The sequence below is a fragment of the Colletotrichum graminicola genome (genome assembly GCF_000149035.1).
Source record: "Colletotrichum graminicola M1.001 genomic scaffold supercont1.32, whole genome shotgun sequence".
NCBI classification, from domain to species: domain Eukaryota; kingdom Fungi; phylum Ascomycota; class Sordariomycetes; order Glomerellales; family Glomerellaceae; genus Colletotrichum; species Colletotrichum graminicola.
The window spans coordinates 386,803-411,245 of record NW_007361036.1 but is presented as its reverse complement, the minus strand read 5'-3'; the positions used below and the strand labels follow the sequence as shown (position 1 = coordinate 411,245).

General features: G+C 54.2%; 5 protein-coding genes across 5 annotated transcripts; 4 read left to right on the top strand and 1 right to left on the bottom strand.

Moving 5' to 3' along the window:
- Positions 1 to 6,631: 6,631 nt before the first annotated feature.
- On the top strand, positions 6,632 to 6,944 carry GLRG_07778 (uncharacterized protein; the record flags this gene model as incomplete). The annotated part of the gene is made up of 2 exons (XM_008098337.1): positions 6,632 to 6,747; positions 6,911 to 6,944. The coding sequence occupies 2 exons, from the start codon at positions 6,632 to 6,634 to the stop codon at positions 6,942 to 6,944; spliced, it is 150 nt and encodes a 49-aa protein (XP_008096528.1).
- A 9,650-nt stretch (positions 6,945 to 16,594) lies between these two features.
- Positions 16,595 to 17,581, top strand: GLRG_07777 (meiotically up-regulated 80 protein; the record flags this gene model as incomplete). Its single annotated transcript, XM_008098336.1, has 1 exon — positions 16,595 to 17,581. One exon carries the CDS (start codon positions 16,595 to 16,597, stop codon positions 17,579 to 17,581), a length of 987 nt encoding a protein of 328 aa, XP_008096527.1.
- A 2,310-nt stretch (positions 17,582 to 19,891) lies between these two features.
- GLRG_07776 (uncharacterized protein) lies at positions 19,892 to 20,197 on the bottom strand (the record flags this gene model as incomplete). The annotated part of the gene is made up of 2 exons (XM_008098335.1): positions 19,892 to 19,995; positions 20,098 to 20,197. The coding sequence occupies 2 exons, from the start codon at positions 20,195 to 20,197 to the stop codon at positions 19,892 to 19,894; spliced, it is 204 nt and encodes a 67-aa protein (XP_008096526.1).
- Positions 20,198 to 21,588: 1,391 nt separating this feature from the next.
- On the top strand, positions 21,589 to 21,882 carry GLRG_07775 (major facilitator superfamily transporter; the record flags this gene model as incomplete). Its single annotated transcript, XM_008098334.1, has 1 exon — positions 21,589 to 21,882. One exon carries the CDS (start codon positions 21,589 to 21,591, stop codon positions 21,880 to 21,882), a length of 294 nt encoding a protein of 97 aa, XP_008096525.1.
- A 1,318-nt stretch (positions 21,883 to 23,200) lies between these two features.
- Positions 23,201 to 24,186, top strand: GLRG_07774 (uncharacterized protein; the record flags this gene model as incomplete). The annotated part of the gene is made up of 2 exons (XM_008098333.1): positions 23,201 to 23,453; positions 23,639 to 24,186. 2 exons carry the CDS (start codon positions 23,201 to 23,203, stop codon positions 24,184 to 24,186), a joined length of 801 nt encoding a protein of 266 aa, XP_008096524.1.
- Positions 24,187 to 24,443: the final 257 nt, after the last annotated feature.

Below are 24,443 nucleotides of genomic sequence, written 5' to 3'. Positions count from 1 at the left end.
GGAGAAGTTTCAACTACCAACGTGTGGTTCTGGCCGAGCCCCTCCCTTCACCTCACCTCACCTTGTCTCCTTTGGTGCGAATCGTGGGGTCTGATATCAGATTCAAGAACAACCTGGTTTTACGAACGTATGCCAACAAACAAGAGAAGCTTTCAAGAAAATGATGTCCCGGAGTTCCATGCCACTACCTAACCCCCCTTCAACAACCCAGTCCCTACGGCTGGGGTAGAGTGGAAATCATCTACGACGTGGGGAGACAGGTAGGTAGGTCACTTGATGACCCGGCAAGGAAGTCTCGACAAAAGCGTTTTTGGACAAAGATCTGCTGCGCCTAGCCGGACTCGCTCGTACCGCCGTTGGACTGACCACGTTGGCGTTTGGTGTCTTGGTATATAAGCGGGCGGGTAACCTAGCACGCAAATACCATGCTGGCAGCTGCCAATTCAAGGAATTTGTGACTTTCCGGGGGGGGCATCGAATTACTGCGTGTGTGTGTGTGTGTGTTTGTGTGTCAGGTTGTCAAAACGTCAAGGAAAGCGGCCACATCCCGAGGTTTCTCGTCTGACTTGCCGGGCTGTCTGGTTGAGTGTTGGCAAGTCGGTCTCAAAATTGCAAAGGCCCGGCTTTCTTGCTGCTAGAGTCGTGATGCCCAAAACGACCTCCTTTTTTCTTTCGTCACTTTGTTCCGTCCGTCTTCCTTTCTTATTTGGAAATCACGTAAACTGCGTGCTGATAGAACACATGCTCCCCACCCCCCAATTAGTATCCCCCGTAGGTTTTGGTACCGGCCTTTTTGTGACTGGATATACGTTAGTGTGGTTCTGCTTGAGAATGATCTCTTCTGAGTAGCTTGGGGTTGACGGCCTCGCTCCCTCCTGCCAGCCCCAGGACGGGCTTTCCTACCTGTTTCCAGCAGCGTCTTGCACGGGATTCTCATCATCGGGGACAAGGTGGTGCGTGGCACAGCCGAACGCCACAGGCATTTCCGTCTGTTCTGTTGTTGATGTATAAGTTGCTGTCTGCCTCTCGCCTCTCTGAACGGCCCCCACTGCCTTGTCTTGAATACCTTACGATAACTGTACCGCAGAGTTGTTAGATGAAAGGCTTTAAACTGCGGTGTGCTGTTGCCTTGTCGTTGCCACTGTCCGCCCACACAGCATACAGCCCTGCCGAGAGAGAGCAAACTTGCTTATTCAGCTAGCAGCTAAAAGGTAATGGATAGCCAGGCCTTCTATCTTCTGCATCCCGGAAGGGAGTTTCATCTACATGGAGTCATGAGCTGGGTACAAACGAACTTGACTCTGACCTGTTGGTATCATCGCTGCAACCACAACCAAGGACGCGTGACTTGTACGAGACCATATCTCCAGCAAGGAGCAAGCCTTTTCCACCCAACCTATAAGGGTTATGGCACATGTATGACTTGTTCTGGACGGTACTTCATTGACACTCTAAGCTACGACAGGACAACCGTGATGAATCAGAACCGTAGAACGAACCAAGTGAATGGCAAGTCGGACCGGAAAAAACGAACCCCCCCGCGACGTCTGCCCAGTTTCTACCCTGGCCCGGAGCTGGCGTATCAGCTGGCTCGTGGCTACACGAGAAGTGACGATATTCTATTCCATTACTCCGGAACCAATTCTTACGACTGTGAGCATAGCCTCCGTACCAGCACCCGAATCCGTCGCTGCAAAAAGTCATCATAAACCTCGGCACAGAAGAGGGCCCAAGAGGCCAAGATCAACAAGCCGCCTTTTCTCCAATCAGACACAAGCAGGGAGCACTTTCTCGCCCGCTCGCCCCGTGACCTAAAAAAAAGATGAAGAAGAAAAAGAAGAAGAAGCAAAAGAAAATAGAAAAAAAATTCCCAAGGTCCCCCTAGACCCCCTTGATCACCAGCTGGCCTCCGAAAGGGGGGAAAGCAAGGTAAGAGAACAATCAAGACGACCGACCACACAGAAATTACACATGAGCACATTAACACACATACACTCCCGTCTCCGTTTGCCTGCGCGCTTTGTCTCCCTCTCCGTCCAGGCAAGCCTCGCGAGGCCACGGGCCTCCGCGGCTCTCTCTCCGGCCGACGCTTCGGGCCGTCACCACAGGGGGCGGATACGAAGAAGAAAAAGAAAGAAAGAAAAACAGCCTCGAGTCCGTCAAAGCACACACAGACACACACCCCCTTCCCCTCGACCCGACGACACCAGGCGCGCAGCGCCAGATCCCGTCCGAAAAAAAAACATCAGGGGGAGGCCCGGCCGTTCCCCAAACCCGAACGCGCAGAAGCGCAGACGCACAGCAGCATCCTCCCAGGCTCCAGGTGACAAATATCACAGAGCCTCGTAAAAAAAGAACAAGAAAGAGGGGGGAGGAGGAATAAGCCTAGCATAGCCACAGGAGCACGACTCGTAACTGCGTGACATCACAGCTCAGAAGCCAGTCACAGCCGCAGTCAGTCACAGTCAGTCAGTCAGTCAGTCACGGCTGCACAGTCATAGTCACAGTCACAGTCACAGTCAAGGGCAGATGTGTGCAAAATCATGTTCACGACCAGACGGCTGGTGACTGACTGTGGACTGCAACGACACCGTCGCAGCAAGAAGAAGAAGAAGAATAAGAAGAAAAGAATAAGGAGGAAACCCTCGTTGAGGAAAGGGGCATTATTAGCCAAACATCATCGTGTTTCCTTCTCCTCCCCCTCCCTCTCATTCCAGGAATAGATGGGTGGGTAGGGCTCGTCACGGACTACACGCTTTACTTGCAGACGGCCGGCGGCCCTCGGATGAGGGGGAGCCCGGCAGCCGCAGCGGCAGCGGGTGTGTGTGAGTCGGGGCGGCGGCAGCGGCAGCGGCGGTGGCAAATTGGGACCGCGCGGGCTGGCCCGAGCAGCGAGAAAAAATGCCATGATTGAAACATCCGTCTTCATGGTCCCCCCCCCCCCTCTCCTTTCAGGTCCACGGAGACTCAAAAACTAGAGCAATACGGGAGCGCATCCTGCAGCGGGAGCCCTGCGTCTTGGTTACCGAGCTTGTGTGCAGCAATTTGGATGGGAATATACACTGCACAAACACATTCGAGCGCTGACAGGGCGTTGCGCGTCGTCATCTTTTTTTATACCCATGAGCATGGACATCCACACATATATATATATATATATATATAAACATACACACACTCATATTGTATACATATATTTACACCTTTTGCATGCACATGGTCTGTAAACGAGCACCTTGCCTCCTCGTCTATACCGTTCTTCCAATATGATACAAGTCGATGACGAGACAACAATGCGGCTTTACTTACACACTTCGCGACGGAGACGAAGCACAGGCTTAGTCACCCCTTTTCCAGCCCAGTCCGTCCGATCTCTCTTTCTCTCTTCCGAAAAAGAGCCATGACCGGACGTCCAAACCAACGGCACGATCCGGCAAGGATGGAGGGAGATATGCCTCTGTCATCGGGACACACCACACACACACACACACACACACACACACCGGGGGGGGCATGCAGCAGCCACACACGGCTAACCATCGCTCGCACCCCAGACCTAGAGCACTCACCCAGCCAAACGCAAACCGAACCGGGCCACACCACCACTCCATATCATACACACACACACACACACACAATGCGGCATAGCACAACGCAGCACACCCACCTTACCTGAGATCACCAACCCGCTCGCGGCCAAGCGTGCGTGACAACGTGGGTGTGCGTACGCTTGCCTGGGCAAGAGTGCGAGATCACGCGCCCCCTCTCGTCTCTGCCTCGCCTCGCAGGACGCGGTGCCGCGAGGGTAAAAGGGCAGGACGGACAGAAGAGGGCATCTCCAAGACGAAACGGGCGTGGCGTAGAAGCCTCCCTCCCAACCTTGCCCTTGTGTTTAACGTTTTTTTTGCCGCCTGAGACAATACCGCAAGAAGCCAAAAAGAGTTTTCCCGTCCAAATTAAAATAAAAAAGTAGCCGCTCGAGGGGGGGGGGGGGGGGGGGGAGCTGAGCCACCAGCAAAAGGTAAAAGAAAAAAGACAACCGTCATCGAAACATGAACGCCCCCTCCCTCCACCACCACCACCACCACCCTTTAGGTCGTGTCGTGCAGCGCGGCCGTAGAATCTCCTTTTTGCTCACCGCTTGCTTGCATGGTCGCTCCCGGTACAACCGGTATTGCATGTGTCATCGTCCGTCTAACAGCAGCGCCGCCGTCGCCGCCGCCGCCGCCGCCGCCGCCGCCGCCCGCCCGCCCGCCCGCTCGCCGACCATACCGAGGATCTTCTCAACGACGATTTTACGACGGGATACGTAACCAGACGCGGGATGGAGGGGCGGGGCTGTTCCATGCTTGGCGCGAGGCGCATGGTGGACGACCGAACGGCATCTTCCTTTTTTTCTTTAGCATTAGAAGGGGCTGGGCGAGGAGGCGCGTTTCGATGTTGATGGGATGATGGATGAATGTCCACCCCATGGTGGCGACTTGCCTTGACCGTCATGGCTGCCGTCATTGTCCCCCGCGCTCTAGCAAGCAAAGGTTGTCGTCAGCCAGACAACCCACCGTCTTGTCCATGACAGACAGGCTCGTCCCGACGCCATAAGGCGGGAGGGGGAAGTCATGGTTCTAAACAGTACATGGACCAGACGGTGCTATACTGAATCCAGTGCATGCCCAGAGGCAGCGGCAACACATTGATCCTACTTGTATGAGTGCGGGTGCACGCACACACACACACACACACACACACTCACACACACACACATCTGCCTGGAGAGGGGGGATGCGGTAAGCGCTTCAACGAATTGGGAGTTCGATGACGACTGATTCCTTACACAACGGTTCGTTTGTACTATCGATGTCGAGGTGGGGGGCGCGGCAGATCCAGCACTCAGCTGCCTGCGGTGCAACGAGGCAAGAATAACAATGAGTAGTCAGTCGGCAGTTAGTTCTCACGCTGACTAGGTAGAGAGGGATCGCAGCATGCGTCGATGCTTTGCCAAGATCCCCCTCACTCCCCTTATCACCATACCTAGTGACTCGACACCTGATTTCCGAATACCGTTACCCCAAGGCAGAGAGAGGTACACGGTGCTTCACCAGACAAGTCACACCGAGAGGCATGCATCGTCATCCTCCCCTTACGTTTTAGAAGAGGACCCGGGAGGATGGGGTCGCGCGACCCTTTGTCCATCGCTGCCGCTTTCTCCCGTAGGATAGGGGACACTACTGCAAGCACTCTAGAAAGCGCGTGTCCTGCGTGGGCCACTGAGGCGACGAGGCGCGTGAGGCCCCGAGTCTGCCCACACAGGAGGCACCAGCATCAGCGTCGGCGTCGGCGTCGGCATCCGGGGACTTTGACCCGGGGAGGGAACGCAGCTTTCAGAAAGGGGAGGGGGGGGGGGGGGGGGTGGTTGCGTAGGAGCCAATGTCGCCTTTGTTAGCACAAATGCCGGTGGCAACGGACTGCATCATAGCAGGCTCAACCTCGCCACCCTAGCACCGCTTTGAGGGTCATGGGGGGGGGGGGGGATCACGCAGCCGGGTCGTCGACGTACCGGTAGTGTAAAACCGTGGGCGAAGAAGATAATCCAACGGGAGCCATCCCCCTAGCCCGTTGTCGCCTGGCTCTAGAAGCCTTGGCTGACCCTCACTTACGTGCATGTCGTGTCCCATTGCCCTTGCCCTGTCTTGTGTGGGGGACGGGCTAGGTCTGACTAACTTGATGGGGGGAGGGGCTTGGTCGCACGGCGGATCTGGAGGAGGAAGAGGAGGAAGAGAAGGAAGAGACTACACCAAGCTGAGGGGGTCACGGGCTGAGCTGTGGCAAACAAGACTACGTCAAGAGGGCTGGCTACACTACCTAGCACCAACGAGATGGCGATGCGCTCCGCCGAACGCTTCGCCCGTGTCCCGACTGGGTGTAGTCGTACGGAACGAGGCGGGCAAGTTGGGGCCGATTTCTTTTCTCCCCCCTCTCCCCAGGGATCCGTATGACATGCCTCCTGGGCCTCTGTTTGGGATCCCCGTGGCTCCTCTCCAGGCGCCGACGCGCCCTCCGTCGCCCGTTGTCTGCATATGGGATGGTCGCAGGTTGCAACGACTGGACTGCAACGCTCCAAAAGGTTCCGAAGGAGCGCGGCATTTTTTTCTTTTCACATCGACCGGCTCCACCGGGGGGCAGCGGTGCACACCGTCCGCTCCATCGGTTCCAGAAGGCCTGGCCAGTGAACGGCCTCATACCTACCCAGATAAGGCATTTCTAAGCAGCGTTCATCGTGACTTGGACGACGCCATGGGGCCGCGATGTTCTGCGGCTGGGGGAGAGGGATAGTTTTTTTTCTTTTTCTTTTTCTGGAAACGGGGGTGCCGAAGACGGCACGAAGAATGGGAACCAAATAGTCCCACACTATCTGCTTTTGGCGTTTCGCCTGCGGGGAAATAAATGCCAAGACAAAAGTCAGGAGTCAGTCAACTCAACTGTCGGTCAAGCTGAGTGTGTTTCTTCGCGACTTTTCGAGACGTACGCCCGGAGATGATGAAGCGTTGCTGTACCGCGGCCAACGCCCGCACGTTGGCCAGTAGTAGTACCATCGCATGTAGTAGGCCAGATGCGTGTGCGCCCTAGTCAATGCATGCAGTGGTACCATATCCCAGGCCTCGAGGTTGTCAGTTTGTGTATCCGTAGCCCCGACCACGACAACAAGGCTGGTAGCAGGCCAGTCCTCGGCCAGAAGAAGCCAGCTCTCGCGTTAGTAAAGATTCACCAATCCATCAGAGGGCCCTCGTGAGACGTCCCCCCGAGGATAGCTGCATTTGACCGCACGGAACCATGGGCGCCGGGCGGGTGAGTTGGATGCGAGTCGTATGCAGACATGCCACTGCATTGGTAGCCTAACCGTCGAACCATGTAGGTACACCAGGCTCGGCCTTCTGTGCATATACTAGGCGGCTGGGGAGGTACACGAGACTCAACTGGACCGGTCTAGCGTTGGGCTGGTAACCGCTGCAGTAGTGCAAGATTGACTGACAATGGATGATATTGCTCTTTCCAGCTATCAGATCTCAACCTCTCGAGATTGGACAGAGAGGGCCAGAATGGATGCCATAGCAGGCATCGGAGGATAAGTGCTGCTCTTGTGTCCGCCGGCGTTGGCTAATTGGCCGAGAAATAACTCATGGCGGACGACAGGCCTTTCTTCGGTCGGCCTACCGTGTCTACCGTGTCTACGGATACCGTGCCTACCTATGTCAAAAAGTGGTAGATCATGTTCGAGAAGGGATAGGCTCGAGAAGATCGCTTTCAACCACGAGTTGAACCGTGATCAGCCTACGCGAACCGGAAATTTCCAGTGGCGTCAAGCCCTTTCCTTGAACCCGGGAAGAACAAGGAAGAGAGAGAGAGAGAAAAAAAGAAGATCAAAGAGGCATCCCTGTTCAAGGTACATCTCTTTTTTGTTGTTGTTGCTAATAATGAGCATGTAGAAGCTTTGACAAGTTGCCGCCATTGGTATGTATTTACCCGGCGTGGCGGTCCTGGATTCGAGCCAATCCATCTAACCAAGATCTCCAGACTTTGACCAGTACAATGGATCAGTCAAGGGTCCTGCGCGTTCATTTGTGGCTCTCGGCATCGACGTTGTCGGCAATTGCGGTTAGTACGTTCTTGAAATGGCTCAGAGCAGCACCGTACGGTACCCATGAGCTAGGAATACATATTCGTGGGGCCGTACGTTGTATTGCAAACGCCACGAGGGGCTTCTGATCGGATTGGAGCCGCCCCCCCCCCCCCCCTCTTCGAGAATTAGTTGCGGTGAAGAGTGCCCAATCTGCAGGTGATCCGGTTGACGGTGGCTGTTGGCAGGCGGAAAAGAGGGGAAACCATGGTGAAAACAGCCAAAACAAGACTTGGAAAATGGTCCCAAAATTGTCCAGAGTTCGGTACAAGCTCTTTTGAGCTGGCGCCCTGATTCAACGGTGGAGATGGACCCTTGAAGCAGGCACTAGAACATTGGCATGGCGTCGTGTCGTGGGTCTTGAAAAATCTCGTAGAACTTCGTACTGTTGTGTGTCCTAATGTGTGTACGTGTGTGCGTGTGCGTGCTTTATGGGGAGACCCTGGGCAGACACTAGACCTAAGCGACGGAGGGTCACTGGGTCGGGAGATGAGCTGTCATTCACTCTGGAGCTTCAAGCATGAGCCTTTCTTTCTCCGTGTCCAAGGCAATCAAGCTGTCATTCCTCGTGAGACTCCATTCTCAGGGTCCGACCGCCCTAGTGGCTTGTAGCGTTGTAGCCGGCCAAAGGCGCAGTTGAGAGAAGGGAGATGGATATTCATAGAAACATGCCGCTGTGCCTGGGGAGGAAGGGAGATACCTAGATGGCTGAGGTCTCAGTGAGCCCCCCCAAAGAATCGAAGCCAACCCGGTTGCTGGCCCGCTGGTGGATTGGTGTTGCGACCTCGTTCGGCGCAGCCGTGCCTCTCCATCCTTGGAACACCGCGACCTTCCTTCCTCTGACCCTGCTTTCTCTCAATGCCATTCATTCTCAGATAATCTCATATCTCATGCCTGTTGACTCAATACCACCACCTTGCTGACGACTCAGACCGGAAGGCGTAGATCGCCAGCCCGGGCTCCCTGGCGAAATATCTCAATCGAGGTGGCCGCACTAGGAAATCGCTCCATGTGTCACGTCCTGCATTGTGATGGAGTCTTGAAATTCTGCGCCAGAACCTCTCTAGGGTTACTAAGGTCCACGCGTGTGTGTTTAACACGAGGCAGTGGCCGAGACGAGACACCCTGTTCCAAGGGTGCCAGCCACACACTCTTGTCGACGACATCTGCGGATGCACTGTGTCGCTCTTGACGCACGCCTGGGGTGTGATTGAGACCCGCCGGGCCAACCGGCTGCATGTCTGCTCGGATCGAAACCATCTGATAGGCTGAGCTGGGTGAAGGAATGCCTCACCCAGTCGCTATGTTAAGTTTCCCTACGTCCGTTTTTGCTTTTTCCATCATCTTCGCCTTGACTCGCCAGTGGACGTGACGACGCAAGTCTTTCCAAGATTCGAGACTGATCAGACTTGTAAGCCAGAGAGACCTGTAATATTGATGTCCAATTTTTGTTCAAGGGACGCGTGCCGATGAAGGAGCCTCTCTCACCAGGACAAACCGTAGCTGTCCCGTGCAGGCCAACGTAACCTGATATCATAACAATCTGACGAACAACCGAATGGAAGTATCGAACTGGTTTCTTCACAACTCCTGATGTAACGGTGAAGCCGTTTCTCACGCAGGGCTGGCAGTTCGTAGATGGCCTTGGGGCGCAGGTTCGGTTATGCAGACTACCTGGCTGACAAGGTCCTGGGGAGATGGAAAGGCTGGCAACAGGGCAGGAGTCTCATCCAACCAGAGGTTGGACGTTTAACACATACCTACAGCCCATTCGGCCTACTAATACCCAGGGAATTGGCATTGTCGCCAACTGCCAGGGCGGCCGGTGGGAGTTCCTACATGTAATTTCCATTTCGATGCCTCAATGCCTCGCGCCAATAAAGACAATGCCTTCTAAAGGGAGAACCGGTCGCTGTAGATCGACCATGTGTCTCACTGGGGAAGAGCATGGAGGTTTGTTTGACTTGCCGGCGATCTGCGGCCCTGTTGCCCCCTGTCCTCGATACGAGACCGAGCTGCACGTGATTGTTGCATTCGTATGAGCAAAGGACCAAGTTCGCCGGTTAGCTCAGCATTGAAGAGAATGCGTCACCAGATCTCAGTTGAAGTGGTTGGATTCCTGAATGTTCCGTGTTGTCGGCAGTGCTGCGGTGCACCAACATGGCTGCACGGGTGCAATATCACATGGTCCGGGATGTGAGTTGGTTGGGTCGCCACTTGGGAAGCTCGAGAGGATGGCCGTCGCTCAGCAAAACACGGGCAAAACCCGTCCAAGGTCGGTGCCCAAGGGAGACAGGCCGTGATCTCGCAGCCAATGAGCAGGTTGAGACCACTAGACCGGTGATTTACTGACCGGGCATCATTCGTGTGATACACCGGATGTGCGGCCTCAGTGATATTTGGACAGCCTGGCTATTGGTGTCGGGGATGTGGCAGAAGAAAACATTTGCCTCCTACCGGAGGCGAGCCGTGAACCGCGAACGTGAGGGCAATGCCGCCCGGGCCAACATCAGGCTGCTGGGGGCAAGCGAGATCGCCATGGCGAAGGCTGTCAATGTTTTGGTTTGCGTGTGAACAGCGTAGGAGGATGGCAAGCGAGCCAACAGCTGGTTGTTGGCCATGTGCGCGCGCGTGTGAGATTGGGGTTTCCCCCTTCTTCCTCCCCGGTGTACCAGTCATGTTTGGCCAGTGGGGGCCATCAAATCGCACACCCACGAGGGGGGGGGGGGTGAAGCTAAAGGAGAATCGCATCCATGGCGGACATCTGAGCAACGTAAATGGCACGGTGTCCCGGGTTGTGGAGCGTGCGGTATTTCTGGTGGTGCTACAGCAATCTTACCCAACTTCCAAGTTGACACGAATAGGTGCTTAAATCCATGCACCTTTGGTTTTCCCATTATAGCTTTTGCTGGGTCTTTGTCGTGGGAACAACAAAAGACAAATGCCAATACGCCGCGCTTGGCTGGATGGGCCTCGAGTTTCCGAGCCAGCCAATTTCATCCCGAGTGCTTCCAGTGCAGAAAGGGATTTTTGTCTAATGAAGCTGGTGCCAAAGTGCCACGCTTGTATTTTAAGACATGGAATTTGGTCCGGATCGTTCTGGCCGGAAATGGCTTCGTCCTTCGCTGCCACATCAACTGGGGTGGTTTCGAGGCTGCTTCATCTTAAAGAGGCAAATTGGAGCAGCACACTGACGAACATTGAGGGCTTCGCGTGTTATGTGCGAGCCTAGCGGTCATGAACTGGTGAAGATCCCTCGATGACATTATGGTCCCCGTTGTCGAAGCCAAAAGCATAGCGGCGAAGGTGAGGCAAATACCATCAAGGCTTCGATGCCTCCGTTACGGTCGATATCCGTCAGGCACTAGCACGACACAATGCATTTAGTAGTGATCGGTACGGTGACGGTGAGTGGGTGCCTCAGTGTGCATCACGTCGTCATCGGCTAGGAATTTGCTGTGCTGCGACTGGGGGGTTCAGCGCAGATTGGGGCCAAAGACAGAGTGAGAGACCACCCTTGGGTGGTGACTGGGCCGCAGTGATCACCCAGCAGATCGGATGATGGGCACAGTCCACCGACACAGACTGTCCCTTGCCCTTTGCAGTCGGAATTGCAGGCATCGGGGCGTGATCAGGGGGGGGGGGGGGGTCGTTGCCCCCTGGAGTGTCGTTCGCCGAGCCCCGAAATAAGCAGAGCCTAGTAGTGTACGGATAGTCAAAGGCGCAGAGGGCGAAGAGATGGCCTCTCCCCTCCCCCCCGTCCAGTGTCGCTGTGGGGCCAGGGTGTGCTTAGGTGCGTGTGGGCGAGTCTCCTGCAAAGTCCACACACGTCTGGTCCTGGTCTGGCCCGGTTTGATCTGGTCTGTCTGGTCCGTGGTCTGGTCTGGGCTGCCTGGTAAGCCCCCGCTGGGATGGGATGCGTATCGTCGGACACACTACGTAGCAAGAAACTGAACTGGGGACCAAGGCGATGCAGAGGGCGCTGAGGACGAAGAAGGGAGAGGGTGCTCTGCAGAGGCGGTCAGCAGTCAAGCGGTATGGTCATGGATGAGGGAGGAGGACCTTGTGAAGGGGGGAAATGTGACAGGCAGATTACCTACCTCGGTGAGGCGGGTTTGATACGAGTACTGGTACCTGGCCTGCCCGCGACAAACCAGCCTCCCTAGCCCGTATGCAAGGTACAGGCCACTGGCACAAATTGCACAAGGCTAGCCCAATACTGTCGAGTACATTTGGAAGCCTTTTAGAAACCGGGTCATCCCAACTTGGAGCCGAGCCGCCATTAACGATTGTCTTCTTTTTTTCTTTTTCTTCCCCGTCGCTCTCTTTCGCTCAGATGACCTGGTGGCTTTTTTTTTGTTTGTGTCGGACGCCAGGGCGTGTTCGACAAGAATTACGGGAGTTGATATGGAATGGGGGCGTTGTTTTGTGTACGGATAGCTGTTCGGTGGGAGGCGACCATTGACGGCACAATGCTGGAGACAGAGGTGGTATCCGTACGCGGTAGCCGTCGACCAAAAGCAAACTATGGCATGAACGGTGGTGTAGGTAATGTATCCGTTCTTTGTTCCGCCGCGGTGTATGTGTATGGTCGGATGATGTCCGGAGACGAAGATGGAGGTTCGCAGTGGGGGCGGAGGGCGAAGACGAGGGCCACAAGAACGGCGCTGAGTTGTCATTGTTGTTATCGAACTGTGTCAGCGTTGCTTTCCGGCGTGGTGCCCCCAATCAACGTTCTCCGTCATGCACCTGGCTTGCTGTATTCTCCGGGTCTCCATTGCTGCCACGAAGGACGTTTGTGCCGTGTTCAGCGGATGGCGTAAAGTGTGTAATCATTCGGCACGCCAGGCTCGTTGTCATCGTCAGTCCCCATCGGGTCGGGCAAGTCTCGGTCTCAGACTCACTCACTCACTCTCTTGGTGCCGGGCTTTACTCTCCGGTGCATCGTCACCCTAGCCTGTGGTGGTTTTTATTTTATTTTTATTTTGGCTGGAGTGTTGTGGTCGCTTTGTAGCGCTGGGTTTTACCCGACCGAGACGCGGCCAATCAGGTTCCCGATGTCGACTTTGCCTCGGGACCCATATTGAACTGGGAGGGTGCACCAGGGAAGGCAGCACACACAGCTCGCAAAGGCAGGAGCACCGGAGGGCAGAGCGAGCATAGCAAAACAGAAACAGAAACACCGACAGCAACAGCGGCAGCAGCGCTAGGGGGTGCAGATGCGATGCAGCAGTTGTTGCCCACCCCTGCCTCTCCTGCCTCTCCTGCCTCCTCCTGACTGACGCCTCCTTCTCCTTTGTGGTTCTTCCTGCTGGTTGACGCGCGCACCTGGTCATCTCCTTCCTCTCCTTCCTCTCCCGCGCCTGCCCGTCCACCCGCTCGCCCACCTGCGTACCTGTCAGGTTTCTCTTGATGTGGAAGGAGCACCAGCTCCTGTTCCTGCTCCTGCCGTTCCTAAGCTTCCAGCTGGCACTTAGTTCCTCGCATTGAGACACACCCTCAGGCCATGGGCGAATGGATGAGCGATGCGTCTCTCACTTTCTCTCACGCTCGCAAATTATGTTGCCTAGTGCAGTAACTTTGTCCAGATACCATGATACCTAGCAAGTAGAGTAGTGTGTACCTGACTGACCTCGTTGTGTGTGTGTGTGTGTGTGTGTGTGTGTGTGTGTGTGTGTGCTGCGTCGGGTGGTGTCGGTGTAGGCGCCTGCGGAAGTTCCTTTCCATCCACCAACAGCCACACATCCACTGGTCCATCCGTCCAATGGGCGCCATCCACACTCGAAACCGGTGACTGATGAGTCCAGCGTTAATGTGAGATGAGAGTGTGAGTGTGTGTGTGTGTGTGTGTGTGTATCCGTGGGCGTGGACTTCCTTCAACACTTCCTTCAATACTTTCTTCAATGGCCCACCCACCAAGCAGCACCGTCCATGAACCACGACAAACCGCAGAGCCAATCAGCGGCAAGCTCCCAGTCATTTCTCATCCTTTTTCGTTTATTTATTTATTCATCCTATTTTATCTGTATTTCTATATCCTGTCCCTTTTCTTTCGGGGATGTGGTGTCGAGGAGATAGGAAGGGAAAGACGGCGCTCGCATTCCCTCTTTGACAATGTCCAATCTGAAGGCGCTGGGTTGAAACCCACACACTCAATTCTCACTTATGGGTCCACGGATACAAATGCAAAGTAAGCTAGGTAAGTACGTACATACATACAGATATCACACTCGACTCGATGACGAAGTATCTCCGTACCCTTCTTTAGTGTGTGCTCCCATCGGAGCCAGTCACCCTGTCGTCTCCACGTCCAGACCCATCTATCCTTTACTTTTATTTTATTCTTTTTTTCCCTTTGACTCTCACGTTCCCTTGCCTCTGGAACATGCTTCCAATGCTCTCCCCCTTCCTCAGAGTACCAGTTCCAAAGCCAACGCCGCCGACCTGGCCAAAGCTAAGTCGGGGGGGCTGCAACGACGACCACTGCCCAGTCTTGTTGCACTACCTAGGCACCCTCTCCTCCACTCCCCCGTCCTTGTCCTCGTTCCAGCCCAGTCCGTCAGTTGCGACTCCCCAGTACGGATAGTCTAGGATGTAATTAGTGTGCAAGAGACAGAGAGAGAGGGAGAGGCGGCAATCAAGAGGAAAACCATCCTGCCGAGGGCACATGGGGTGTAATTGAGTGTATTGTGTGCGACGTACGGATACTATGGTGCTGCTACCGGTTCTGTCTGTGTTGGAATAATCCCAATACTACCTTGATCCATTCTCTCTCTCTCTCTCTCTCTCCGCGTCTCGTCTCGCTGGCGATTAATGCACAACATGGCTTGCAGACAGGGACAACGGCTGCTCGGTTTAAGGAAAAGGCTGCGCTAGTGCCGCACGAGGGCACGAATACTCTTGATTTTGTTATTGTATTTTATATTAATCTATTATTTGCTGGCTTGTATCGGTATTGGTCCATTATCTCCCCAGGGTCCCAAACGGTGGGTGCTGGTTCTGCTACAGAGTACGAAGTACATGCTGCGTAGGTAGTGGAAAATGTGTGAGAGGAGTCGAGATATTCGTATTTCTGGTACCGGGTCGGGTCCCTTCCTTCCTCAAGTCTGCGTCTGTCTGCGCCTGCCTGCCTACGTCCCCCTCCCGACCAGCCCAGCGCGAGCCCACTTTCCCTGCCCTGCTGTTCTGCCCTTGTCGTGTCGTGTCGTTAAAAAGTACCGACCTCCTCTTTTTCCACGCACCGATACTTAGCTTTGCCCTGAAGGGTACCTCGCCTGCTACTTTTGCCCATCTCATCCCGCCTGCCCACCACCTATCACCTACCTACCTAGTCGTACCTGCCTGCCTGCCTGCCTGCCTGCCTTACCTCCGTTACGAACCGCTGTAGTGTATACCCCCCCCCCCTCTTTTACTCACTCACTTCGCCCTCCCAGTCTCCTCTCTCCCCCCTCTCGCCTCCATTCACACACGCACGCCGCCATCATTCCTCTCCACTTTACACCCTCACCCCCCACCCCCCCGTCCTTCTCTCCCCATCCCCATCCCGCCCATCCCAACCCGTCCCATCCATTTTACTCCTCGAAATTCTTCTTTTCCGACTTTATTCCTTTCCTTCATCCCCTCCCATCCTCCAAATTCTCTCTTCCCTCTCTACCCAACCCTCGAATCCGCCGTACCCCGACGAAATATTGCGTCCTCGACTTTTGCACGATACTCTCATCCAAGTCGTCGACAACCCAGGATTCAGGTTCTCGTCCTCCTTATCTCCCTTTCCCTCTCCCTCTCGACGCGAAGCCGATTCGGTTCGACTATCGCTGTCCCATTCACAAAGCCCGACCACCATCACAACCCGAGTTGATACTCTTGTTTGATCCAAAGAACACCATCGATCGACAGCACCGCGCGAGCGCTCAACGACCGAGTTGACCACTCAAAGAATTCCCTACGCCTCCGTGTCCCGATCAACCCTCTCTTATTTTTCTTTCTCGAGGTAAGCTTATTCGAAAAATCCCACATCCCAAACACATGTTGCCATTGTCTGTCTGCACATGGGCTTCAACCGACCATTTCGCCTACGTCCTGGCGGCGAATCACTCCCTTTCCCGACACAGGTCACAACCGTGACGCGTTGTACTCGATTTCGCGACGGGATCAGCAGCCCGGTCTTTCCGTCATCGCCACCTTTGGCTGCGTCTCCCACCGTCCAACAGTGCTTGGGTGTTGCGTTTGTGTGCCCAGTGTGCTGGAGCAACCTAGCACATGTTGCATTGTATTTCCGCAAGGAACACCCTTTCCCTGTTGCCTCACGGCAACTCGTCACTCCAACACCGGCCCGCCAGCACTTGACGCATCATTCGACGAAGCTTGTGTGTCAGACTCAGGCACAGACAGACAGTCAAAGTTTTTTCTTCTTCTTTTGCTTCTAGGGCACTCTCGCTGATCAGTTACCACTCGCAGATAAAGCCAGCTCCGGCTTTTTCCTTTGCACGACTTTCTTCGTCCCGTGTCTGGCGGCCCTTAGTTCTTCTCTGACGCCTCGACCATTACCCTCCAAGCATCGATTCCGAGTCAGCCATCACTTCATCCTTTTCCGCGCGAAGATTGCTCATTTCCTGGGCGGTTTCGAGCTGTGAAGTATCGTCGATCCACAGCATATTTCCTTCATTTGTCGATTACTAGAAGTCCGCCTTCCGCTGTCGAGACGATCACACCCTTGATGGCTGTTCGCAACTACTAGGGGCTCGTCATTCACCCGCTCACCAACCCGGCACCTCGTCTCCTTCGGCCTTGGACATCACCGCTAGCACGTTGCGGTCCTCATTCCACTTGCCAAGTGTTCCCTGCGAGTGCCTCGAGCAACCTTCTCACCCCGACAAAGGTCCTTTCACGATCTTCGTCGGACCCCCCACCATCACCGCCATCATGCCCGGAGGTGTCTGTGCCGTCCTCGATTACGAGGTCGACCAAATGGCCGAGTTCGTCGCCGAGATGGCCACTCGTGTGGTCATGCCTTTGTCGACGACCGCCGTCACACCCCCCTTTCGCAAGTTCGTCTCGCAGATCCTGTCTTCCACGAGACTGCCCAAGAGCACTATTCTTCTTGGCATGAACTACCTCGCGAAGCGGGTCAACACGCTGAAGCAGAACAACCCTTCATACACTGTACCCGAGGGCCAGGTTTGGCGCATGTTGACGGTCTCGCTGCTGCTCGGCAGCAAGTTCTTGGACGACAACACCTTCCAGAACCGTTCTTGGTCTGAGGTGAGCGGTATTCCCGTAGCCGAGCTCAACGCTCTGGAACATGAGTGGCTGGAGCAGTCTGGCTGGTGCCTCTATGTCAACCTGGATTACAGCGCCGACTACAAGGCTTGGCTTACCAGTTGGGATGACTGGAAGGTCCTCAAGGATCAGGCCGCTGTCAGGGCCAGCCGGGAGAGGCTTGTGCCGGCCATCGACACCAGCATGAACCGGTACAGAGGACGATCTGCGTATCATACGTTTGTTCAGCAGCAGGCGGCTGAATATGAGCGCTACGAGGCCATCAAGCGCAACGAGCTGGCGTGCCACCAGTACGGTACCTGGAATTGGCCATCCGCCCCGCTCACCCCACCGGACTCTGGCTACGGCACACCCGAGTACATCAACTCTGCAACTTCGGCTAATGCCCGTTACAACGACTGGTTCTCTCAGGCAGCTGCTAACGGCCAGTGGAACACGCGTTATCAGCAACCGTCTCACTACTACGGTCACCGCCACAACCAGCAGACCTTCTCTGGACACTACAACTACCCCCAAAATATCTGGGAGCACGGTGTTGCAGAGTGTAGCTGTGCAAACTGTCTCGGGTCTACCGCGAAGCCGTCCGCTTACTTTGCGCACCCCAGCTTCGGTCAGCCTGTCATGGGTTAAACTCATCGCGATGCCTGGTCCGGCTATCGCCGCCCTACGAAACTGGAAGAGAATTTTACTATCGGAAAAGTTTGGGAGGTCTAGCGTCACCGGAGACGTAGGCTTTTGTTTTTTTCTTTTTTTCTGGCATGACGATAAATTTGCATTCTTCAGATACCCTCTCACGACGAGAAACCGAAAGAAGCGGTTATTTGACCGAATGGTCCCCACGTCGGAATTCGACTTTACGACACATGGGCAGGTATACAGCTTGGTTTCGATCCTCCCGTTGCGATGTTCGCATCCAAACTCGGCTACGGATTCCTCCTTGGAATTACGAACTTTGTTGCGTTGGACATCGGACGGTCTATCGATCCTCTGGCTGCAGCCCTTAATGACATATTTCTTTAATTCCTTCCCCTTGGTATACGGATAAACTCATCGGCGTTATAAGGTCGCCCTCGCAATTTCCCCGGAGTTTTCTCAATAGAGTTTGTGGCGGTGTATTTCTTTTTCTTTTCGTGGATGTGGGTTGGCTGGGAGAGCTTTTCGCTTGCGTCTTGATGGTTTTCGGCGTAGGGGCAAGGCATGTCTTGGTCGACGACAGAGCTTCGACATGAGTCTGTTAAGGTCCAGTACGATCGGGCCAGCAACACAGAGTACACGCTGCCAAAAGGCCTTGGCTCCTCGACGCGCCTGACTGCGCACCAGGCCAGCGAGACATTCGACAAAACCCGCCTACCCACCCCGCAGTTTCTTTTGTGGCACCGCACAGAACCATACGTGTTTTTTGTAACTTTAACTCGTTTCCGGCACAACACTGCCTTCGGTCCATTGTAGGATCGGATGGATGCAGTGTGGACTAAACCGGCAAGGCCGACATAGTCGAGAGAAGGCGCGGGCCTGCTGTGTCGGCACGAGATGGAAAAAAAAGTAGTAGCATTGCACTTCAGCAAAGGCTACTTGCGGATCATGTGTTTAGTTGGCTGGTTATGCGCGGGCATCTGTGTTTCGCGAGAATGGAAAAAAAAAAAATGACTGGACCCCCATGGAGAGGTGTTCTGCATCGTGGTGGGAGGCAATTCATTCCTCCAGGGAACGTATGGAGTTTTATTTCTTCACTTTGTCATTATGCATTTCCTGCTTGGGTGGCATATGTTTTCGCCCTCTCTTTACCACTCTTGGTGAAGAAGGCAGAAAGCCGCTGTGACACCACCCTTTACTGTTCACGACATTCTTAGACGTTTATTTCTATCTTCCCTTCGGTGTCAATTTTGGCATTCTCTTGAGAGTCAAGGACAAGGAGTTGAGATGTTGATGGAGAAGGATAACGAGGTTTTCTTCTTTGGCTGCAGCGATGGATTGGTGTGGCTTTACATGTTTACGAAAACGAGAAAGGAAGGGTTTATTTAGGATTGGCCAAAGCCTTCGCCGAGGTACGCCGGCATTGCTGGCAAGATACCACACAGCCAGGCCAAAAGGGCAGCTTGCGAGCCACCAGCCATAGGATATGGGTTGAAATAGGGTTCTTGGGAAGAATGAAACTACTGGAAGGAAAATCAAGGATACAAACGGAATGCTCACACGGCGACTGATGGCACCCATCAAGTGCGGGGAAAGGTGGCAGTCCTAGATAACCAAACAAAAAACTACACAAAACACATCAAGATAACGCGCTTGCCTCTATTTGCAGTGTTTCTCGGGAACTATCTAGGACAGCACGCACTCCCCCTTCTGTGGTCTTCTTCTTGTTCAGCTTCTTGCTCAGCCTTGCTAACGAGCATTTGTCCGTCCGTCCGTCCGTCTGTCTTCTTCGTTGATGGAAAGCGGCTGGAAGACGGCGCGAGGAGCGACGATAACCCATTGTGTATATATAGTTGACCTTGTCAAGGACTCGTGTCCTCGGAGGTTAAACTTTATAGACTACAACTAGCTTTTGTACATCCTGGAACGGCTGCCGGGAGGGCCGTGTCACTTGTCAACTTCTTGGTAGCGAAAACGTCAATTCTCAAGGTTGAGTATTCAAGTAGGTTCTTGGAAGCATTTGAAATTTGTTCATGTGAAGAATTCTAGAAGTGTCATAGACCTAGCAACTGATGGATGATGCACCTAATATGCGTATCAAGGCAGAGTGACCATACGTGACATTGCCCAGCGGCCAGCTCCAGCGACGGCCCTATGCGTCAGGTCTGGAGAGAATGTTAGTATGTTGGGTCTTCTTCCCGTTTCTCTCTCTCTCTCTCTCTCTCACTCACTTATTTTCTCGAAAAGAAAACAAAAATATCACGGAACACACCTTTTCCCTTCTTCTTTTCATGATCAGAAGAACGCTTAACAAGAGACGCTGTTAGGACAGCAGATGTATGCAAGACCTCCACCCGGGGCACCACCACAGAATTTTTGGCCGCTTGGGCACTGGTTCTGTGCAAGTTCGCCTATGAATTGTTAGGACGACCGAATGCCTAGCCTCATGGCGGAAATGTGACGATGTGTATATATATATATATATATATATGCGAAGATTGGACAGCTCTTACCTCCACCACCGTCAAACTCGCTGCAGCCCGCAGGAATCTGGGCATAGACGGGGATCAAAAGGGCAGTGAGGACACTGAGGATCAACTTGGGAGAGTACATGGTTGTGTGTATGTCTGAGTAGTCTTGACTGTGATGAGAGGTAATAGAAAAGGTTGAAGACCAGAAGAAGTTCCAACTCGTGCCTCGTCGCTGGAAACAGAGGCTATATGTAGTCCGAGGCGTATGGCCTGTTCCTATACGAGGTTGCGTTGTTATTGTTGCTGGTAGCGGTGACTGAATCGTGCGGTACGACGTAAATCATTGACTCGTACGATGGTATCCGGCCGAAGTAAAAGCTCCCTGTCAGGTAACTGATACGCACCCCCCCTACTACAAAACTTCTCTGTTGGTGAATATTCCCCTCTTATAATGATGTAAGCTATGGGGGGTAACATGGCTGGGAGCTTTTAGTTACCCCTACCACACTGTATAAATGAAACCCGTCAACTTAAACCATCATTCCGACACTGCCGAACCGGTCAATCAAACCAAACTCAATTTTCCCAGGGGCAACGGTTACCACACTCCTGGAAGCCTTCGGGGGGGGGGGGGGGGACGCGTAATCTCAGGGATCGACGTGCCCAGCCTTCCCGCCTTTGTAAGAGTGCAAGAGAGAGATGCGAGACCAGGACCGCCCGGTAGATACCGTCTTACAAACCGCGGGTTCTCCGTCTCTGGGTTTCTCACAGGATCCAACGTCAAACCATCGTGAAGGATGACTTGAGAAAAAAGAAGAAGAAAATGGCCATGTCCCTCCAACGCAGCCCCTACCGGGCCAAGCCCCTGGACAGGGCGCCTCATATTGCTACTCTACACATTGGCGCTCTTTGAAGAAACCAAAAGCCATGGTGATGAAGCAAGTTGAAACCCTCAACGCCCCTATTCGGACGTCACCGGCTCGTTGCTTTCTCGTAGGTGGAGCTGCCTCCACATTTCCAGCACCATTCTAGTAGTATCATGCAAAAGAAGAAGAAAATAAGATAAAATAAAACTCCGATGTCGTTAATCACATACAGTAATTGACTTATATCCCACGTGGCATGTACTTCCTCTTGTCTAATAAATCCCCAGGTGCCGTGCTGTACCACTCTCGTCAGCAGCCGTCCCCGTACTCCTTGACACACGATAGGCACATCCCCTCAGCTCTTTCACCAATGCCCCCTCCCCCCCCCCCGCGCTTCGGAACACTAGTTCTATACTACGCCTCCGCGGGCGGGCCGAGCTGCAAGGGGGCCGTCTGTCCAAATCGCATAAAGTGGAGGCGTACACGACTCGGTACGACCAGGTTTGTTGGCTGGGCGAATTCTTTCTTGTACACGCAAGCCGATAGATGTGTAGTGATGTGGTGAACAGTGACGATGGGCTGTGCTGTTTATCTGGTCAAGCCCGTTGCGATAAGCTGCCCGAGTTCCGTGTCCAGTCGGTGATGATATTTGTTGGTACTGTTGGAAATGTCAGCAGGTCAAAACAAGCCATCGGCGGCGCAGCCATGGTCGTCATCTTTTTTGCTTTTGAAACCCACTCCGGCGGCCGTTCCGGGGCTCACTATCCAGCAGCAGCTGGTGAATTTGGGGCATTTGGGCGAGCTGGTTCTATTTTCCTTGCTGATCTGTCTGCTGCTTGCACTCCTGTGGGTGAAGGGGGGAGGCATCATGTATGACTGGAACGGCTGGCGCGTCATTCTCCTCCTTATCATGGTTGCCCTCTATCTAGTCGCCTTCATTGTGGTAGAAGTAACAAAGTAGGAAAACACAGCCGTCTAGCTGGAGGTACTAAAGAACTACACCGTTATCTCAGCCATGTAGTACATGATTTCGCTTGCACCAACAATGCTCCTCCTCAACAATACCTCCCTATTTAGTTCTGGGCTATCCAGAACAAGACGGCTGTGCAATCTAGAATCGCCACCCTCCTACTTGTCATCTGCCTTGTAGTACTAAGCACGCTGTCCAGCCAGCTCGTGGGCCGCCTGGGCTACTACGCGCCCTTCACCGTGGTCTCCTCTGTTCTAATGCCAGAAGGCGAAGGGCTTCTTTCCAAGTTCAAAGTCAATACGGGCACCGGGAGTCGGATTGGGTTCCAAGACCTAGATCCGCAAACCAATGTGAAGACGCGCGCAACGGCCTCTGAGCGATACCGTGTCCACGGCAGACATGCCTACGGTGCTTATCAAGTACAACGAGGCTTTCAGATTGGTGTTCATTAACGGCGCTGGGATCCATTACAATGGAATGGAACGGAATGGAAGAGCGCAAAGGGACGACGAGAAGTTTAATGTGGCAAGCGAGGACGAGCAAGCTGACGAGAAAAGAGGACAGTTGCGGCCTGGAAAGGACGTATCCAAGCCAGTTGAAACAAGGCATCTCGAGTATCAGGGAGAAAAAAAGAGTTCTGTAAGAGGAGAAAAAGACTTTGTCTAGTGCTTTGAGTTCTTATTTGGCCCGAATCCAAGTTTAATATAGTATTTGAGCGTACAAGATAATAAGACACCAAGGAAGTTTATATAAATAACAGTGAGTTACTTTTCAAGCTATAGCCTATAGGGTGCACTAGAACAGGAGGTAGTAAGGGTACTATACTATAACGTCTTTTGTGGAGCACGCGCTGTGTGATTCGTCCGGGATCTGGACGCACGGCCGCCCTTTGCACACCTGTTCCAAACCCAAGCCAGCGGTTCCCACACTCACATCCACTACACACCAACATCTTGGCCCATCCGTGCGACCGGAGACTTTACCGATTCGAGGGGTCGTTTTGCTCCCACTGTTAACATAGGTATCTGCCAGTTCAAAAGACGTCGGACGAGCGCGCTGTGAAAAAGGTTCAAATAAAGTTTCGAGTCGAGGTCACTTTTTTTGGTATTCCTTTTTTTGTTTGTTTGCCGCTGCCGCCATCACGCGTCTCAACCCTTCTACTTTGGAAGGCACTGGGGTTATAGAGAGCCTTTCCTCCCCTCCCCCGTCTTATTTAAAGGGGATTAGGGAAGAAGAGAGGCGCAAAGAAGGAGAGAAACGTTTGACGTTAAAAACAGACCTGACGAGGCTCTCTTGGAAAAGAAAAAGTATGACGCGTTTCGTGTCGGCGGGTGCCATCGACGTCAAGACGGGCGAGGCCGTCGTCGCCGAGGAGACCAAGAACGGAGACGGCACCACCGCCGCCGCCGCCGCCACCACCGCCATCGAGGCGAAGAAGAAGGCAGAGTGGGAGATTGTGCAGAGGGAGCTCGAGGCCGAGAGGAAGCGGAGGGAGGAGGCGCGGGTCAAGAGCGTCGAGGGCGGGGAGAAAAGCCTGTACGACGTGTTGCAGGCGAACAAGGGTGAGTCGCGCCCTCTCTGTCACTTGTTCACTGTTCACTGTCACGCACATTACCGTTCCTCATCTCTGCCTGTTCCAAACAACAGTGGGCGTTGGTGTTTTGAACGAGGGGGGTCCGAGTGTTTGGCAATTAGCACCAGACTGACACTGACAACTGATACTGACATTCGCCGGGGGAACCAACAGCCGCCAAGCAGGCCGCGTTCGAGGAGGCCAACAAGATCAAGAACCAGTTCCGCGCTCTCGACGACGACGAGATCGAGTTCCTGGACGAGGTGCGTGAGGCGAAGCGCGCCGAGGAGGAGCGGGTGCGGCGGGAGACGGAGGAAGGGCTCGCGGCGTTCCGGAGGGCACAGGGCCAGGGCCAGAAGAGGCCCGGCGATGGCGGCGACGACGACGACGATGCGTCCGAAGGAGGAGGGGGAGCAGACGGGGGAGCCGCCGCGGCGGCGGGCGTTTCTGGGGCCCGGGACGACGGCGCGGGCAAAGCGGAAGAGGAGTGGGCCGTCGGGCCGAGGAAGCGGAGGAAGAGGGAGAAGGGGGGGTTCGGGGTGAGGAGGGATGCGGCGGCGGAGAGGAAGACGTCGGTCGGCGAGAAGGCTACTGCGGCGACTGCCATAGGCGGTGGTGAGAAGAAGGAGGACGCCGCCGAGGGAAGCCCGCGCGCGCCGCCGCCGGCTAACGGGAAGAAGCTGGGCCTCGTGGCGTACGGCTCGGACTCGGACGACGATTGACCGGGGGGGGGGGGGGGACACGAGGGAGAAAGAAAGGGAGGGATCGTGCAAAAGGTGACGGGTTCCATTGCCAGACGACCAAGAACCAAGGATGTACGTGGGGAGGGCTACGCATACACAATAAGCCCATGATTGATGTGGACGAAGAAACGCTAGGTGGACGAAAGAAAACAAAGAAGAAGAAAAGGAAGAAAAGAGGAGTGTACGGTAATATTCGTCGTATGTCGCGACAGGCAAGCCTTTTTTTTTCTTTGCCC